The 18,932-nt window shown below is 42.3% G+C and overlaps 2 protein-coding genes across 7 annotated transcripts in view; one reads left to right on the top strand and one right to left on the bottom strand.

Moving 5' to 3' along the window:
• Nucleotides 1–785: 785 nt before the first annotated feature.
• Nucleotides 786–8,053, bottom strand: Npl4 (nuclear protein localization 4). Of its 2 annotated transcripts, none has more exons than XM_028304918.1 (10): nucleotides 7,900–8,053; nucleotides 7,365–7,631; nucleotides 7,136–7,284; nucleotides 6,840–7,012; nucleotides 6,329–6,731; nucleotides 6,013–6,146; nucleotides 5,769–5,929; nucleotides 3,403–3,827; nucleotides 3,162–3,272; nucleotides 786–2,842 (listed from the first exon to the last, which is right to left on the bottom strand). In XM_028304918.1, exons 1-10 carry the CDS (start codon nucleotides 7,918–7,920, stop codon nucleotides 2,827–2,829), a joined length of 1,860 nt encoding a protein of 619 aa, XP_028160719.1. In that variant the 5' UTR covers nucleotides 7,921–8,053; the 3' UTR covers nucleotides 786–2,826. The 2 variants fall into 2 exon arrangements, with proteins under 2 accessions (XP_028160719.1, XP_028160720.1); XM_028304919.1 differs by having other exon boundaries at nucleotides 7,136–7,281; nucleotides 7,900–8,051.
• Nucleotides 8,054–8,471: 418 nt separating this feature from the next.
• Nucleotides 8,472–18,932, top strand: part of LOC114353093 (uncharacterized) — a 37,371-nt gene continuing 26,910 nt past the window's right edge. The window contains exons 1-5 of one of the 5 annotated variants that reach the window (XM_028304923.1): nucleotides 8,472–8,652; nucleotides 9,416–9,509; nucleotides 11,351–11,442; nucleotides 17,791–17,900; nucleotides 18,232–18,412. In XM_028304923.1, the coding sequence (XP_028160724.1) occupies nucleotides 9,422–9,509; nucleotides 11,351–11,442; nucleotides 17,791–17,900; nucleotides 18,232–18,412 (471 nt within the window). In that variant the 5' untranslated portion in view covers nucleotides 8,472–8,652; nucleotides 9,416–9,421. Of the gene's footprint in view, nucleotides 8,653–8,759; nucleotides 9,120–9,415; nucleotides 9,510–11,350; nucleotides 11,443–17,790; nucleotides 17,901–18,231; nucleotides 18,413–18,932 lie in introns of those variants that run through there. The other 4 variants (XM_028304920.1, XM_028304924.1, XM_028304922.1 and 1 more) reach the window with 4 other exon arrangements.

Genomic DNA, 18,932 nt, shown 5'->3' with positions numbered 1-18,932 from the left:
ATGGGAATATGTGTTGTATGAACCGCTACAAAATTATGACACTAAATAGTAAAAAAAAGAATTGGGGGTGGGGCCCCCCATACATGTAACTGAGGGATGAAAATTTTTTTTCGATGTACATACCCGTGTGGGGTATCAATGGAAAGGTCTTTTAAAATGATATAAAGTTTTCTAAAAAACATTTTTCTTAAAGTGAACGGTTTTTGAGATATCAGCTCTCAAAGTCGTAAAAAGTATGTCCCCCCCCCTCTATTTTTATAACTACGGGGTATAAAATTCTAAAAAAAATAGAGGTGATGCATGCTAATTAACTCTTTCAACGATTTTTGGTTTGATCAAAGTATCTCTTATAGTTTTTGAGATAGGTTGATTTAACTGTTGCTGCTACGGAACCCTTTGTGCGCGAGCCCGACTCGCACTTGGCCGGTTTTTTTAATCTTAAACGACCATTGACGACGTATTGAGTCTTACCAAAAAATCTAAATATTTTTAAAAATTATTTTGTCGACTGTTGTAAATAAAATGAATGGATGTATTACTTACTCTACACTGCATATTTTTTTATATATTGAACATTATGTTTTTAAAAATATTGTATTGGAATAGCTGAAGTAAGCGCCACTTTAACTTTTAGTATTACTTGTGAAATACACTTTACATAATAATTGATAATACTATTTTAGCGAACGTGTCCCGAAATATTTCTGTTGGTAGAACACTGCCGTGGCTCTCGGTCACGCGGATAACGAACGGACTATATGCAGCGACGTAGATTGATCCTTCAAATCAGATTTTTGTGAATGTAACAAAAATACTGTAAAGATAATTAGTGATTAATTATTTACATTCCCACGATGTCTTTCAAGTTATCGAAACTATTTTTGTATATTTCGGAAATGATTCAAGGGTACATATCAAGAAGTATTTTTTTATATAATTTGCATAAATTAGGCAAGCCAGTGGAGCCACGAGATACTCTCGCTCGACCTACATAACCTTTTTGTGTTACTAAAATAAATAACAAAGCAAACATATTTTTCTCCGGCTGAATAACGATTTATTTTTGGCATGGCAGAATTTTTGGAAATAAATTAAATACGGCAATCGCAAAGATGCGTCGAAGTAATAAAGCATCAGTCGAGTTCAGTCACAGCTGTCGCGGTGCAGATTTGAAAGACATCCGTGGGCGGCGACATCAGCGCCCCTGTACATATTGTGTAACTATAGAGCCTTGTATTATAGAGTATAGCTTGGGCCTCCCGCCCGGACGCTGCGGCGAGCGGCCTGCTCGCTGTCCCGCGCGGGGCCGAGCTGTCGGTGCTCGCGGACGCGCCGCAGTCGAGGAGCATCCCGAGCGTATCGCTTGTAATGCATCATTGGATTATATCTTTAGTTAAACATAATATGAATAATTAAGCATTAGAAAGCATGTTTTTATGAATCCATAAACGATATTTTTAAAGTACATAATAGATTGGTTTCTTATATGTATTCATAGATACATTACACGTGGTATTGCTAAAAGAGCTACGTCCCCGCTGGCGTTGCCTTTTCTATTGTATCTATCCGAACGCACGTTCTATATTATTTTTTAACATGACAAAAATTATGTGATCGTTTACAAGGTCTAAATTTATAAAAGATGTAGAATGTGTGTAATGTGATAATGAAGCAGCTCCGGGCCGCAGCGGGGCCGAGCCCGCGCCGCGTGACGTCACGCGCCCGCAGCCTCGTGCGCCGCGTGACGTCACGCGCCCGACGCCTCGTGCGCCGCGTGACGTCACGCGCCCGCCGCCTCGTGCGCTGCGTGACGTCACGCACCCGCCGCCTCGTGCGCCGCGCTTAGTCCTTCGCGCGAAACTTAACTTTCATCGGCACTGACGATGCGGCTGAGAGATTTCCTTTCGTAGAATTCAGACTATAGTATAGCGTTATTGATATTCATGTAACTAATATCTCGGATCGTCGGGAGTGCCATGTCTATTTGACTTTTTAAATAAAGAAAAGGCGCACCAAAAATATCCACCACAGAGTACAGAGCGCACGAGGCGGGGCCGCGGTGCTCCTCGACGCGCACGCTCGCGCCCGGGCGCCGGCGTCGCGAGCGTGTGTGCTGCTAGATACAAAATTGTATATAATAATGAATAAATATTTTTACAAAAGCATTTGGGTGTTTAATTTACGAATGAAACTCCAGCGGGTACAAAGTAGGTACACTGTATTTATCAGCTCCCCGCGCCGAGCCCGGCGGCTTGTAATAAATAACATAACATTTACAATAGTATACATACTCTGCGAATATCACAATTGCAGTGTATCATGATAAGTGGGTTAAAACAACTAGTCGAAAGTGGGTGAGTGGCACTCGGCCGTCCCGAGATGAGACGCTCGCGCGGCCTCTCGGGGCGAGCCTACTGACACCTTCACTGAACACAAAATACACTGATCGAACCATACAATATACAATGGGAATAAACTGATATCACTTGAAATGCATAAAATATACATAAACCTTTGCAACGGGACGGACAAACATAAATGAATCATTGTCTTTTCTGATAATTTCTTTCGCCTAAATGTGGCACGCACGCGTGACGCGTGATACTCCTGCTCGAGCCGTGCCTGACGTCGTCGCAACTGGCGACGCGCGGGCACGAGCCCAGTGTCGGACTGTCGGCCGCAGTCCGCCGGGCGCGGGTCCGGGCCGCCGCTCGGCGTCGCCGCGAATATAAAAATAAAGTAAACCTAGTTTCACTATTCACAAGTCGATCGCGCGAATTTTCCTCAGTATAAAAAGTGAACTATTCTCTCCTCCCCTGCGTTTATTTACATAGCGTTATTTCTGAAACGAAAAACATTTTTTTATTAAATAGGTATGACATTACATTTGTACCTATCACAATCAAAATTTTATGATATCTAATTTATCAATCGGCAAATCGGACACGTCCCTCGGGAACGATAAAAAAACGGCCAATAAAACGCGGATCAAAATAAGCTTCGCGGCGTGGTCGACGGTCAGCGTCGGGGCAGCAGGTGAAAGATTCGATTGGCGGAAAAGATGCTCTTTAAGATTTGTCGTGCGGTTCGGTCAGAATGTCGTCTACAAAGAAGATGTCGCGCTTTAGATGACACGTCGCGTCAGTCTCCCGCCGCATCACCTGGGCATGGCGCACATCTCGCACTGGTCGTGGCGCGCCGCGTTGTGGAAGGTGCACAGCGGGCACGTCCACACCGCCTCGCCCGCGCCCCCCGCGCCGCTCGACGGCCCGCTGCGGACAACACAACAAATTAAAAAAAATCGTTTGCACATTCAAAAGGGTTACACAAGACGAGTTCGATCGCGAACCTCGCACGTCGAGCGAACGACGAACTCGCTCGGCGTCGAGCGTTGTACGGTACCTGCGCACGGGCTCGGCGTCGTGGTCGGCGTCGGCGCGCGCCAGCTGCTCCAGCGTGGCGGGCTCGGGGCGGCGGCGCCAGGCGTCGGCGGCGGCGGCGTCGCGCGCGCGCACGGCGTCCAGCAGCGGCTGCAGCGTGGGCCAGTCCAGCGGCAGCGCGTCGTTGGTGGCCAGGTACAGCAGCACGTGCAGGTCGCGCACGGCGTCCAGGAAGCTGGCGGCGCCGCGCAGCTGCGCGTGCAGCGCGGCCGGCGTCTGCAGCTGCGCCTGCAGCGCGCGGTGCGCCGGCGGGAAGGCCGCGGCGGGACAGAAGGCCGGCTCGCCCGCGCCCGCGCCCGCCACGCCGCACGGCACGTCCACCAGCAGGTACGCCACGGGCACGCGCTTGGCGGCCACGCCCACCTCGTTGCCGTACACGTCCTTCTCCTGCAACACGGGTGCGCCTGACAACTCTTCGTGTGCCCTTGCGACGCTCGAGCGCTCGAGACGCCGCGGCGGGCCCCGATTCTCTTACGGCTTCGCCGAAGCCCGAATTCGTCTCGGGGAGTTGGATTTTTATTTATAGCCGAAATCGAGATTACACAGTTTTAGGAGAGAGAACGAAATTAAAGGAAGGTAATAAAACTCATTTATTTTTGTAAGTAGGCTTTTAAAAAGCCCTTTTACTTAATGGTCCCCTTTATGATAAAAAAAAACCTTTATGAATCACATGGTTAAAAAGAGGAGTGATTTTTAACTTGTAATACTTTATTATTTTCATTGCGTTTATTTTAAGAATGTTAAGCTGCATTCAGTATTCCACCTAAGCATCGTAATTTTATCCACCAAAAATTTATTTGAAAAATTGTGGCAGGGTTACGGAGTACCTAGACGTGGTTATTCGATTATATGTAGGTATATTCGTGCCACTAAATAATTGAATTTTCTGAAAGATGTACAAGACTGTGATGATAGGTAATTAGCGGAGAGCGCGCGAGGGAAAGCAGAGAAGGGACTCGTTGAGTTTTTTTTAAATATCAGAGTTTATGGCGTGCCTTGGCTCTTGCGCCTTAGGATACTTGTGGCTCGCCCTGCCTACAGGCGAGTGTTATAATATTCTTGTTGATACATTAATACTACCTACATGTAGCGGCGTTTTATTTCGATATAGTCTATGAAGTGTGTCGCGGCTTGTTGATGTTATGTGTGCGACACACGAGTCTGAAGCGAATTCAAGATCAATAAATATGAAGCAGTAAAATAGCGTTTTATTTCACTCGTGTAACAAAATACAGCATTGCCTTTTTTTATAAACATAAGTAAGTATTGCACATATTACTAATAGTCCCGTTAGCCCCTCGTGTTAAGCTAAATAAGCTTGTGTTACGAGTGGGCTCACCACAACAGTCGAGCGGTGGGATTCGAACCCGCGTTCCTCGGATCTCGAGTCGACCAGTCCGACCCCTTCACCGTTCGGCTATCGTGGCTATAAGCCCACAGGGAAGATCCGTTCAGTTGTTCAATGAAAGGTGAGTTGTATAAAATATTTGTAAGTTCAAAAGTAATAGTAGGATCATAAAACACGAGATTTATCAAGTTTACAGGCCATTATCTCAGTATGAGTCAGCCAATAGTGTCTGTCACCAATCATTAAACTTTGTCAACTCGTGACCATAGTAAATAAGATTACAGTATAAGAACGCAAAATAGAACTTTAAAGTAAGTAAATATTTTGTTATTAATTTCTTATCACTACGGCTATTTAACCACTTTTGGGGATCTCGGCCAATGGAAATATTAGGTTAGGAATAATTAATTGTTATGGAAATAAAGGAATCAAGGTTAAAAAAAATCTAAAAAACTGCCCTAAAAGTCCCAATTTGTTCAGTATCGTTCGCGGCTTTTTGTAGGATCTAAAGTGTGTTACTTTGCATCCTTGCCATATTCACAGAGATAAAAGTAGGGAACAATACCAATACCTATCATTTTAGTTAATTAAGAGACTCCCATAAAGGAGGACATAAGTTTTTAGTAAGTTTGGTTTTACAGTACAAATTGGAATAAACCAATGTTGTCTCGCACTTCAACAGGCACAATGGAGAAGTTTCGTGATTTGTGCTCAGTCAGTGTCAGTAATATAGTTAAAGCCTGGTCCGTGAGCACGTAGAATCCCGTCCAATGACCCCAAGCTACCCATCCCTATCGCTCGCGCGTAATTATGTTGCTATGGGTTACGCGCGAGCGATAGGGATGGGTAGCTTGGGGTCATTGGACGGGATTCTACGTGCTCACGGACCAGGCTTTACCTCTGTAAATATGGCAAGAATGCAAAGTAATACCGTGTATAAATAAAATGACAGTGCAATGTACACTGGCGGCCGAGCGTACCTTGTAGTAGACGTCGGGCACGTACTGCGCGGGCCCGGAGTCGCGGATGTAGCCCAGCTCGGGCGCGTCGCGCGTGGGCAGCAGCACGCCGTCGCGCACCAGCGCCTGGCACTGCGCCGACACCTGGTAGCCCTCCATGTGCACCTGCTCGTTGCTGTCGCCTGCGAACACCCGAACCTCGTTTGACTCGATCGTTAACGACGAGACCGACCCGAATAGAAAAACGGGGGTGAACGAATCTCACCGGTGACGCAGACGGTGACGAACTTGGAGCCGAAGTAGCCGGAGGCCGCGTGGCGGCAGGCGCTCGGGTGCAGGTTCTGGAAGTGGCCCGCCGTGATGCACTCCTGCGCCGACAGGAAGTGCGTGTCCACGCCGCTGCGCAGACAGATCAACGTTCAAGCACGTACATATTCAACGTTCAGAGAACAAATATAAGGTTTAATACTATTTTAGCTAATATGCGTTTTCCGTGATCTCACTGAGAAGAAAAGAAACGGTGAGCTTTCGAACGGGACACAGCGTAAGCTTCACGGCCAGCTGGTGCGGGGTGCGCTCACCGGATGTGCTGCACGGCGCCGGGCGCGGCGGCCAGCAGGTCGGTGAACAGCCAGCCCACGCGGCGCAGCCCCAGGCGGCGCGCCAGCTCGTCCAGCGCGGGCTGCTTGGGGTCGGGCAGCAGCGTGACGGCGTCGCGCGACGAGCTCTGCGCCGGCTCGTACACGGCGGCCACGCGCGCGCGCACGCCCAGCGGCACGTCGGGGTGCGCCTCGTAGCGGCCGTACAGGTAGCCCACGCGCTGGTGGCCCGTGGCGCGCCAGTAGCCCAGGAAGCGCTCCACCAGCGCCGGGTGCTCCACCACCACGTTGTCCACGTGCCGGTACGGCTGGCGCAGCAGCGTCACCGGGCCCGGCTGGCACTTGGAGCAGATGCCGCGCGGCCACGGCGGGTGCTCCTTGCAGCCTGCGCGGCCCGGGGAGACCATTGATGTTACGAAAATTATTATATGTAGGAATCTATTTTTAAACGGTTTTATCGTGAGTAGGTTTTAATATTGAAGATGTTACCCACCTGGCTTAATTTTGCAGGACATCTCTTCCAATGAGATGAATTTCCCAGAGGTCATCTTACGCAGATAGGAGTGAAACGACATGTGCTTGATGTTGTGCTCCTTTAGGTAGCCCTCGTCCCACGGTTCCAACGGAGAGCAGTGCACGCAGCATCCTTTTGAATTGTGTCTGCATCTGTACACAATGACATACGAAATGTGTCAAATATTTGTTTTAATTTTAACAAAAGGATTGTAGTGAATGACTGTGTAGTTCATTTCTAATTTTCATTGACAAAGCACCAAGATGAAGTCTTACAATTTTTCATCTCTATTCCTCTGGATGGCTCCGGACTGAGCGTACAGGAGAATGTCCACATCGTCCTCTACAGGCGCTGCAGGGCGCGCGGCGGCGTCCGACGACGGGCCCGCTTCTACCGGCTCACCGAAGGACTTGTTGTTAGCCTGCTGATGAACACACCATTTTTAATATAAATAGCACATAGCGTACTTCACATATCACATTCACCACGGCTCGTGGGAGGCACCTCGGTGCTGGTGGAGGGCTGGTCCTTGAGCACGGAGCCGTTGACGGGGCTGAGGTACAGCATGTCGCCGTGCTGCAGGCCGGCGTCGCGCAGCGTGCGCTCGCGGCTGGCGGGCAGCTCCTGGCGGCGCGCGCGGTCGCGGTGCAGCGCGAAGGCGCACGAGCCCAGCGCCAGCGCGTCCCGCACGCGCTCGAACAGCGCCGCCGTGGGCGAGCCCTCCGCCAGCTCCACGCGCGCCGTGCCCTCCGCCGACTGCACCCGCAGCGTCTGAAACCACCGCGTCACGATTTACGTACGTCCGTCGACTCATCCGAACGATGGCGTTTCGTGAAATCGCCGTTGCCCCGCCGAGGACGACGAGGTCGTGTCGTAGAGACCGCCAGAGAAGACCTCTCTTGAGCCTCCTGCGATGTGAATGTGCCCTCGGATAGGCTACTGTTTTCTATCACCGATTTCGCAAAATCCGCACACACTTTTGATCTGAACTGACTGTGCTAGGTTTAGTATTCTTTGGAGGATATGAGTGACGTCTTACCATTTTCTTTGAACCAGACATTTTTTAACTAAACTAAAATAACTGCACAATACCAACAGTTCACTGACATAACAATCATGACATGACAATTTTGACATGGAAATTTGACAGCATGACAACGACGGTTTTCTTTTTTAAATGCGAACCAATGGTTGCGACCCCAGATCACGTTTTATACAGCCTTGTAAACATATTAGAAAAACGTTTTTTTATTTATTTATTTATAAAAAAGAAAAAACCTTTTTTTATATTATTTTAAGAAAGATTTCTTGCCGAAATATAAAAACTAGAAAATGCATTGGAGACAAGAAAAGGCACAGTTTATCTTNTTAATTTATGAAAATATCAAATTAGCCCGTAATCCTGAATCCTGATACATAAAGTTAGCCTATTAATTTAACACAGGTACGACTGTACTCAGTGTTGCACTATCAAATGCAATTGCAGCGCCTCTGTGCCAGGGTTTTTATGTTCCTGGTCAGGCTATAGATGATTTGATGTGCAAAGAACTATGATTCCAAACAAGCTGTTTCATAAATTTTATTGCCCATAAAAAAAGCAAGTGTCAAACTTGATTTTGTCAAGTCAGGCCTGTCATTTTCATCAGCTCAAATCAGCTGTAATTTATCAACACAAAATCTATTTTTAAAATCACAGTTTTAAAATATTTTCAAAAATATCTTTGAATAGGAAAATTTCTAACTAAACCTTGGTCCATAATAAGTTGTGTGGAGTAGAAAATTTGAAATTTACGTAAGTATACATTTTTTTTGGGAGGATATTTCATAGGTACCCTCAAAATTGTTTTGGAACCATAATGAGCAGGTATGTGTTCTTATATTAGTACATTTCCTGGTAATAAAACACAGTTTACACACCAGAGAGCGGAAGAGGTCGCAACGGGAGCGAGAGTCGTTCTCAAGTGATGTCTTTAAATAGTGCGTCGCTCGGGGCGGCGCTCGCGGCTCGCAGTCGAGGTGTGCAGGTGGCGGCAGGTGTCCCGCGCCGCTGCACCGCGAACGCGCTCCTCCTGCGCTGCTCTCGTAGCGAAATATTTACGCTTACACGCTCTATAAAATTTGAAACTGCGAAAATTGAAATAAATGTGAAGTCACCTATTTATTGAATACTAAGTTACAATAAGTCATTTTACTAAAGGTATTTTGTGAAGTCAGTTAATTGCATAACTTGTGTTCTGTTTAGTGTTTTATGTTTTGAAGGTAAACATCACTTTTCAGTATAGGATAATGCCATCTATAGTTCTTCTTTAATATGTAACAACTGACTGCTGATTGGACTTACAAATCGTCCATTTGCGACGACAATGTGACATCTTCTGTGTTAATCTTATTGAAGATGTCACACTGTCGTCGCAAATGGACGAAATATAAAATTGTTTATTCAGAATCTCAAATATAACGGTTGGTCTTTGAAATAAATCATAAAGAGTAAAACAAATTGGAAATTATCAACATTAGTTTTGTCAATAAGTTTTAATAAATGTTCATGTCACCAGCGAGCCATGGCTTCCGAGGCCGGGGTGCCTGTGGAGCTGTACATCTACGACCTCACCAACGGCATGGCGTCTTTGCTCTCCCCTGCTATTATTGGTGAGTTATAAAATTCTTGTGATTGTTAAATGTCATAAGGTTTATGACACATTACTTGATTTCATTCCAACTTCATATAATTTAATTCTCTTTAACTCAACCCCAACTTTTAATTCTCTTCCTTTTTTTGTTTGTAAAGTAAGGGGAATTATACGATGTTTGTTTATGCAAATATTTCATAATTCCCCTTAATTTACAATTAAAAAAAAATTGAATAAAGGTTAATCTTGAATGTTAAGCTAGGATAAGCTTTTTTATAATCCAACATTATTAGAATAAATCGATCAATTATTTATTTTATTTATTTATCAGGCTAGCTACATGAAACTCATAAAACTCATTTATTTTTGCAAATAGGCTTTTAAAAAGCACTTTTACATGTCCCAGTATTAACCCTACCACTGTGCACTGCTTCGGGACAATAAATGTTCTGTAATATTAAACAACAACAAAAAAAGCTAACTACTCCCACAAAAACGGACGGGCTGGTGCAGAGGACTGCATGCACTATGTGTACTATCATATGTATGACTGACTCCACTTTAAAAGCCTGCCACTCTGCTTTTCCTCGTAGTTGATTGCAGCAGCCCGCGGCAAGTACGTGGCCGAGCATTATGCACGCCATGTTTAAAATTGCCACAAAATGTTGCTTATCATTTAGTGGCAATTTGAAACTTTGTTGGCATTCCCTAAAATAATGAGATGTCTGTAGGGATAGTAGTAACTTTGTACGCGAACTTTTCGCGACCTACTTTCAAAGGACTGACACACGCATCTCACTCACCACCGAATCTGTTTCAAGGACTGTTTTGTTGTTCTACTTACGACTCTTTAAATAATCCTACGAGCAATCACTCATATTGTTATGCGATTTGACAAAATTCTGCTATGAATTTTCATAGCTTTTTTGTGGTAAAAGGTTTTTCTTTTTATTTTAAATGACATTCATTTGGATGGTAATGACGAATACATACAATGTACAGAGTGGTCCCAAACTATTCCATTGCTGAACAAAGGCGTCCAGTCGTTTCTGCTACTTGCACCAATTCATTGGTCCACCGGGTAGCAGACTTACCTATGCTAAAGCCTGGTAAATTTAGTTGAGTGAAGAAGTAATGAAGTAGCTAACCGTGTCCGCCGAACACCAAAAATTTAGTCGAGTAGGTTACAAAATTACTCTATTAGTGCGAACAAGGCTTTAGTCTTCCGGCCCTTATGGTCGCTACTCGAAACCGTTTCTGCGGTCAACGGCCATTAGCTCTAAGAGCTATGTGCCCTGATTGCCACTTAGGATTGGCAATAGTGACTGAGTTTCTTGCGCTGCTTCTTCTCAGCACTGGCCCATTTATTGTCCCGAAGCAGTGGTAGGGTTAATATTGGGACGTGTAAAAGTGCTTTTTTAAAGCCTATTTGCAAAAATAAATGAATTTTATGAATTTATTTTAATTCAGCATCAATATAATCGGCGAGTTAGACACAATGCTCGATAGCTCCAATAGATCCTCTTAATGAGTGGGGCTAGAATTGAACATGATCAAGACAAAATCGATGTCAAATAGTATGTCCATGGTGCATCGGCCCTTGCGAAGATTGGAGACCAAACTTGCAGTTGTTGACGATTAATATCTTGGGCCACCAACTTCTTGTATACGAGTGTATCGAGATCAGTCTCAAAACTCAGGTCTGACCAGTCTGTTAGCAATGATTTACTAATTATTATTAGTAATTTAATAATTACTAATTTCGGAAACATTAGTTTAGCTGGAGGTGCTATGACATAAATTGAAAGTCTTATGTGCTGTTGTTGCTGTATGACTCTACACACTCATTTGGCGTTTCAGGCCGCCAGATAGAGGGCGTGTGGCACACATCGATCGTGGTATACGAGCGGGAATTCTTCTACGGCGGCAGCGGAGTCACCAGTTGCGCTCCTGTGAGTACGGCACTTTTGTAAAAAAAAATGGGAGCAGAACCCTATGTAAGCATGCAGATTTGTTAACTACAGAACATGCAATTTGTTTAATCGAACCGTTAATTCTTTTATGGAAGACCAGCCGATATATGTATTGTCCCGAAGTGGTTATAGGGCAAACTACATATATTTGGGACTTGAATGTCCTAATTACTTTTATTTTATAAACCGTAAAATACACGTAGATTTGTTAACCAAACAACGCGAGTGTGTATTGGTCAATCAGTGAGCTGTCTGATTTAAGGATTCAAGTAAATTCTGTACCTGTTTCAGATTTGGCTAAATTAGAATATTTCCTGGTATGTAACATCGTAAACCACTCGTCAGCTCTATTAGCTACTTTCCACACAATCGGAGCTTAAAATAAAACCACTGTGGTTTCATTCACATAGTTTATTTATGCGCTCATCAATGCCATATTATGACACGTAAATCACGTGTTATAAAGAGTTCACGCACGATACAATTTTCGGAATTATAGTTTTCAAAATTCTTCTACGTGACTCACAACAAAAGGGTTAGGTAAGGGTTAGGTACATACTCAGTTCCGTTCATACTATTCTGGATAGTAGTTTATTTCTGGAACTAAATAACAACGATATTAACAATGTCGTTACTAAATACATTAATCCTTAACCAGTCTCTGGTATCCACAAAGCCCACATCTATTTAAACTAAGTATAATAATATGCTGTGAAGATACGGTTGAAAACAATAACTCTTTTTTGAGCCTGGTTAAGGGTTAATAGAATTTTATTATCTGATGTAACAACCTGCTTTGGATACATATTTAGCATATTGAATTATTGTGCTTTGACCACTAGTTGTCATTGAAGGTAAGACATGGTTGAGTTATACGGAACACGAGTTGCCATACTGCGTCGCGCTCTTTGAGACATGTTATCGCAATATTTCCATCTATGAGCGAGCGCTTGGCAGCGCGTGCGCCGCCCCGCGCCAGCCGAGGGCCCTCAATCATGCTCCGATCGCGACTCGTCACGCGAATACTGAAGCGACATACGACTAGGAAGTATACGGTTTTTATGAACGTGACAAAATTATATTTTATTGTGAGGGCTGAGTCGTAGTAACAGCGACATTTTAATACATACAGGGTGGAAACGTTAAGTGATCTCACTCGATTATTTCTAAACTATACAAGATATTGAAAAACTGGTTACTGATCCTGAAAGTGCTTCATGAGCTCTTTCAAACGTTACCAATAATAGGTTACAGAATAAACAGGATCTATCTGAAAATTTAATGTTTCCAGCTTCCATACTAAATGTATGCCAGACACACAATATTAGAAATGTATTTTTTTTTATTTAATAATAAACTCTTAAAATAAACTCGTAAATTGTATTCTTATTTTAAATTATTCATGGAAAACATTGGTTTTAGGCTTTACTTGCTATAATATTGTCAAGAGACGAGTGTCATGACTGTGGTAGTACTAAATGTATGGAAGAAGGAAACATTGAATTTTTGGATAGATCCAGTTTATTCCGTAACCTATTTATTGATACCATTGGATAGAGCTTGTGAAGCACTTTTAGAATCAGTAATCTGTTTTACGATATCATGTGTAGTTTTTAAAATAATGTGACTTTACCTAATGTATGGAAGCTGGAAACATTGAATTTTCGGATAAATCCAGTTTATTCTGTAACCTGTTATTAACACCGTTTGATAGAGCTCATGAAGCACTTTCAGGATCAGTAACTAGTTTATTTATATCGTATATAGTTTAGAAATAATCGAGTGAGATCACTTATCGTTTCCACCCTGTATAAAAACAGACGTCACTCTGATGGTTCCTGTGTTAGATGATGATTGATGGTATGAGCCCAACACTTCTTTAACTGGTTTTGAATTGCTGAAAGCTTAGGACACCTCTAGCATTCTCACGAGTAAACATAAAATCGTTTTTGTTGTTTTACTATCATAGCAAACCATCTGATCCCTATTATGCTGTGTAATTCATTAACAATGTATGTGTTGTCTTTTGTATAATTCTAGACTTCACAAACCTGTCTCCGTTGATTGATGGCAGTGATACATTACATAAAACTGTCAAAACAATAAGCGAGCGAATTTCACAAATGAAGACAAGAATATTTTGAATGAGATGATGTTTATTAACGGATTAGTTTATATCCCGTTGTTCAATCTCACTCATCAAATCAAAGCGCAAAAGCGTGCGCGTCGCGTTAATGTCACGTGTAATATTAGACTAGTATTAATACATTTCATAACTCGCGCGCATTCTTCGCATTGTGGTATTTTTATCTTATTACGCTATACATACGAATTCATAACAACACGTGTCCAGTGTAAAAGGACATCCTCATCGCACATCCTATCACTTGTGACTTCCAGACGCGCTCAGCGAGAGGGGGATACGGGAGTTCAAATTAGATCGGTCTCATTTATACATCGTCAGATTGTAAACATTGTCTATTTCAGTCGGCGGCGAGGCGCCAATATGACAATAACTAAATACTTACTATAAAAACTTTACCTGAGTTTCTCTCGTATTTTTGTGTATTGGACGCTAAGCTCGTTATGCAAATAATGATAATGTAGCGCGGTCATTAGTTCCTTTTTAATTTAATCTCGGGTTACTGAACCGGTGATATTTACAAGCTTTTTATTACTTTCTTTTTTAAAAGTTATGGGAATAAAGCAAGTCGAATTCAGCCCGAATTTATGACGACAGTATCGGCCGCATTTAGCAGGTCCCTCATGCGAAATTTCGTCGAAGCATAAACAGACGATAAAACCGCGTGGGTGCGCCTGCGCTTCCCACGACCAACGTGGGGACTGGTGTATTTGAACACCTTTCGTTTTCATAAATATTGATTAATCTTACTCTTGCATCGATACTCTATTAAGTCTATGAGTAAAACCTGTTGATAAGAACATGACGACAAGACCAGTGAATCAGTAGTCGTATGATAGCCGTTGTGTGCTAAATACCAGAATTTTCGTCTATTTTCAAGACTTCAAATACACGGAAACTAAGCGTGGGTTCATAAATTTCTCAAAGCTATTGCTGCATCTTGGCGGGCCAGATCTATGCAGCGGCGAACGGCGACACTCGCACGCATTGTGTGTATTTGGAATCTCTCAAAATACCCGCGTATTCCTATGCAGCCGGGCGTCTCGCTCACTCTCACCCTCAAGCTGAACTATTCGTCTCTTTTCCACACTGCATTCACTGCCACAATATAGTCGGCAACAACTTCTACCCTTTTTGATCATTATTTCTAAAGGCACAAGGTAACTTTTCCAGTGCTACTGCTGTTCTTGTATTCCTAACGCTCATTTAGCACACGCCACTGGAATCCACGAATTGCTAAGGTGACTCCATTTCCCAAATGTCAGACGTCAGTCCTGTATGTTAACGCAAAATAATTCTCATTACTGCTTGGCGACTTCAACATGCTATAAATCTTAATGAAAACATCCTGGTCATTGTTGCATAGAAATTATTTTAAAAAAAGTTTCGTGTGTAAAAACCTGCTTGTTTTTTTGCTTGAATGCGATTCAATGAATTATTAACATGAACTATTTCATTTATTTACTTAATGACATATTACGTATTTTATTTCTATTATAAATAGATGAAGCATTATACAGTGTGAGTCACGTTAAAGTGTACATGGGGCATTCCACGCGAAGCGGGCAGGTAAAAAAAGTCGATGTTTCCGATTTCAGTAATATTTGAGTATGTTCTACCTATACATATTATTGATACGTGTACCAAATATTTTTGTAATATAATGACTAGTTTAAGAGTTATGGGTCTTCGAAGTTTTCGACAACCGGTTGGCATGCAGTACTTCAAAGCCGATTATGGAGTCATAAAATTATATATTAAAATAATTAAACCACGCGATTTATTACTTCATTTACCGTGCTTTTTAACTGTATTTTTGGAAACGAAAAAAAAATTATTTTTTCCTAAAAAAAATGCAAATTAATTTTTTTTCCTTGATTTTCACAAAGTTCGACCCTTTCGATTTTTTTTATTTTTTTTATTTAAATAGCTAATATTGTGTAGAACATTCATGCCAACTTTCAAAGTGGGCGTGGAAGTGGATTCGGAGCTAGACTGAAAATACTGCCGAAGGGTGGCGTCCAGCGCCGCGCCGTCGCGCTGCCGCGCCTGAAGCCCGCCGCCTGTGCGCGTTTAGTGAAACTGACAAGCAAATAAAATCACTTTTGACGGAATGTTTTTTAGATTTTTAATAACACCAATACATTTTTAGTACCTATTAAATACTAAAAAATACGTTATGGCCAGGCTTGTTCTTACTCGGACACTGAAAGGATCGCTCCGAACTCCGAAAATCGGTCAAATGAACTAGTTCGGTCTTCTAGTACTATTAACTAGCACATTTTAGTACACTGATTCTATTAGGTAGATCGAACGAAAAAAGTCTTTATTCATATGCATTTATGGTCCAATATCGAAAAATACTCGCTACACACTCACAGAGCCGAATCCATCTCGCTCGCGCGCGGTTGTCACCAATTTCACGTCTCGTTCACACCTATTCATTAGTGATCGGCTGTACTAAAGTGAACTAAAAGACCGATTTGAACGACCAAGACGGAATAGTTCGTTCTCGTTCACTTAATTAAAGGAATTGCTTCCTATTAGTACATAGTACATGTACTACACAAGCCTAGTTATGGCGTATCCGCACATGCCGGGCGGCACGGCCGGTTCGGTTCGGTTCTGGGTATTAGTCCTGACCTAAATTAACTGGTGGATCTATTAATCCGGTCCACAATATCTTCTAATTACCAATAATTTACGACCTTTCAAAAGACTAGATAGAATGAAAGGTCTAGTATTCATTATATCTAAAAATTATTATGAGCCACTTAATTTCATAGGAATAGGATGAAAGCACTGACGACCGTCTGCCTCCCACATAATCGCCTTTTGTAACTCGAAAGGTATAAAAATAACAGCTCATTCTATTTTTGTTAGGAAATATTCACAGTTACGAGTAATGTAATTTATTTTTCACGATACGGAAAAACGCAACTTTATTTACTACTACTACTTTATTTTATAACGTATTTTAGTATTTAATAGGTATTAAAAATGTCTTGGTGTTATTAAAAATCTACAAAACATTCCGTCAAAAGTGATTTTATTTGCTTGTCAGTTTCACTAAACGCGCACAGGCGGCGGGCTTCAGGCGCGGCAGCGCGACGGCGCGGCGCTGGACGCCACCCTTCGGCAGTATTTTCAGTCTAGCTCCGAATCCACTTCCACGCCCACTTTGAAAGTTGGCATGAATGTTCTACACAATATTAGCTATTTAAATAAAAAAAATAAAAAAAATCGAAAGGGTCGAACTTTGTGAAAATCAAGGAAAAAAAATTAATTTGCATTTTTTTTAGGAAAAAATAATTTTTTTTTCGTTTCCAAAAATACAGTTAAAAAGCACGGTAAATGAAGTAATAAATCGCGTGGTTTAATTATTTTAATATATAATTTTATGACTCCATAATCGGCTTTGAAGTACTGCATGCCAACCGGTTGTCGAAAACTTCGAAGACCCATAACTCTTAAACTAGTCATTATATTACAAAAATATTTGGTACACGTATCAATAATATGTATAGGTAGAACATACTCAAATATTACTGAAATCGGAAACATCGACTTTTTTTACCTGTCCGCTTCGCGTGGAATGCTCCACATATGAAAATAAATGAAACTAGACCTATTTTTATCGACAAAAAAGAGTTCAAAAAATTTTTTAGATTTTTTTTTAATTTTTTATAGAATTTTTTTTCTTCCAATTACTTATTGTAAAGATAACGTAATAACTTTTAAACTAAGCGGTATATCCTGATAAAATAAAAACAGTAATAATGCTAAATAACAGGCGATACTAAAAAATACATAAAATGCACAAAAAAGGCCAACAAATAATAAAAAATTATACTTTTTGAAAAAAAAAATTGCTTTTAAATTCATGTTTTTTTGGTTATTTGATCAATTTCTCCAAAAAATGCCCATATAACCGGTGGTTTTTATCACTTTATATTATTCTCTATCGTATTATCTTTGTAAAACCAAAAATCGCATGTCTCTATCGAAGGGCGCGCAATCCTCACGCGTTGGTTCCCGCTGAAAACCAGCTTCTCGGCATGACGTTTGTGTCATGTCGCGATTTTTGCTGAGCGGGCGCCTGTTCAGCATATTTTTATTTTAAGTTAATTTGTCCACCATATTGTGCTGAATAAAGACTTTCTTATTCTTAATACTTTGTGCAGGGCGGCACGCAGCTTGGCCCGCCGCACCAGACGGAGCGGCTGGGCGAGACCTTCGTGCCCTTCCAGGTGTTCGTGGACTACATCCAGGGGCTCGCCACGACCTCCTACACGTCAGTATCATTCATTATATTTATAAGCTTTTCGTTTGCTGCCTGTTACTTCTGCTTTGAGCGCCAGACTGCTCGTCGTAGAAATCCTTTGTTGTGCAGCTGTGTACGTCATTTGGCTGAAACTACGACTTCTGCTTTGAAATAAATCGGTTAGTTACTGTATTTCGTTAAACTCTTCTCAGAGATTATTCAAGCTAGAAAAATCACTGGTCAGGTTTATTGAAGGTCAGGCTGTAGGCATAGTCAACTGCAAAAACATAGTTTTGTTTTGAAAATAAAAAAAAACTGCCAACTCGAGCGACGGCGTGTGTGACGCCCTTTCCCTGTGCAGGCCGTCCGCCTACCGGCTGCTGGAGCACAACTGCAACCACTTCAGCGAGGAGGTGGCGCAGTTCCTGTGCGGCGCGCACGTGCCCAAGCACATCGTCAACCAGCAGGAGCACCTGCTGTCGCCGCCGCAGCGCCTCGCCGTGCAGGCGCTGCTCGACAACCTCGTGCCGCACTCCACGCAGGTACTCACGGGCTTCATCTACTGAGGGCTTCTTTACAGTGCCGTATTATCCATAAGGCACTTTAGGCCAGTGCCTAGGGGCCCACTATGACCAGGGGCCCAGCACTCCCGATTAAAAAATGAAAAAAAAATGTTAAAGATGATGTATCAGAAAAGGTAAATTTTCAAGAAGTTTTAAACGATTTTGTATCTCAAAAAGTTAGAAGGGTTAATAAATATTTAAACATGCTTCTTAATCAGTACAATATGTACATTTTTATTTTTTAATGTTTGTTAGTTTTAATTATAAAAATATGCAAGATTTTCCTAAATGTTTCATTTTTAAATGACTCCGATACTTCGTCCTGTAGATTGTGGCGAAAGTATTTTCACTTGAAGGAAGGCGTATACCTTGGCAATGTGATGACTGAAGTCTGTTGTTGATAATGATGGTACCTTCATTCAATTTCGTAATGTAGACAGTAAAAATTTCCAAATTGCGTTGTTGTTGTATGAAAAAAGGGGGACCCGAAACGAGCTGT

The sequence above is a fragment of the Ostrinia furnacalis genome, unplaced genomic scaffold (genome assembly GCF_004193835.3).
Source record: "Ostrinia furnacalis isolate ACB-3 unplaced genomic scaffold, ASM419383v2 OfSCF1605, whole genome shotgun sequence".
NCBI classification, from domain to species: Eukaryota; Metazoa; Arthropoda; class Insecta; order Lepidoptera; family Crambidae; genus Ostrinia; species Ostrinia furnacalis.
The sequence above is the reverse complement of the archived record's forward strand: the minus strand, read 5'-3'. Positions and strand labels throughout refer to the sequence as shown.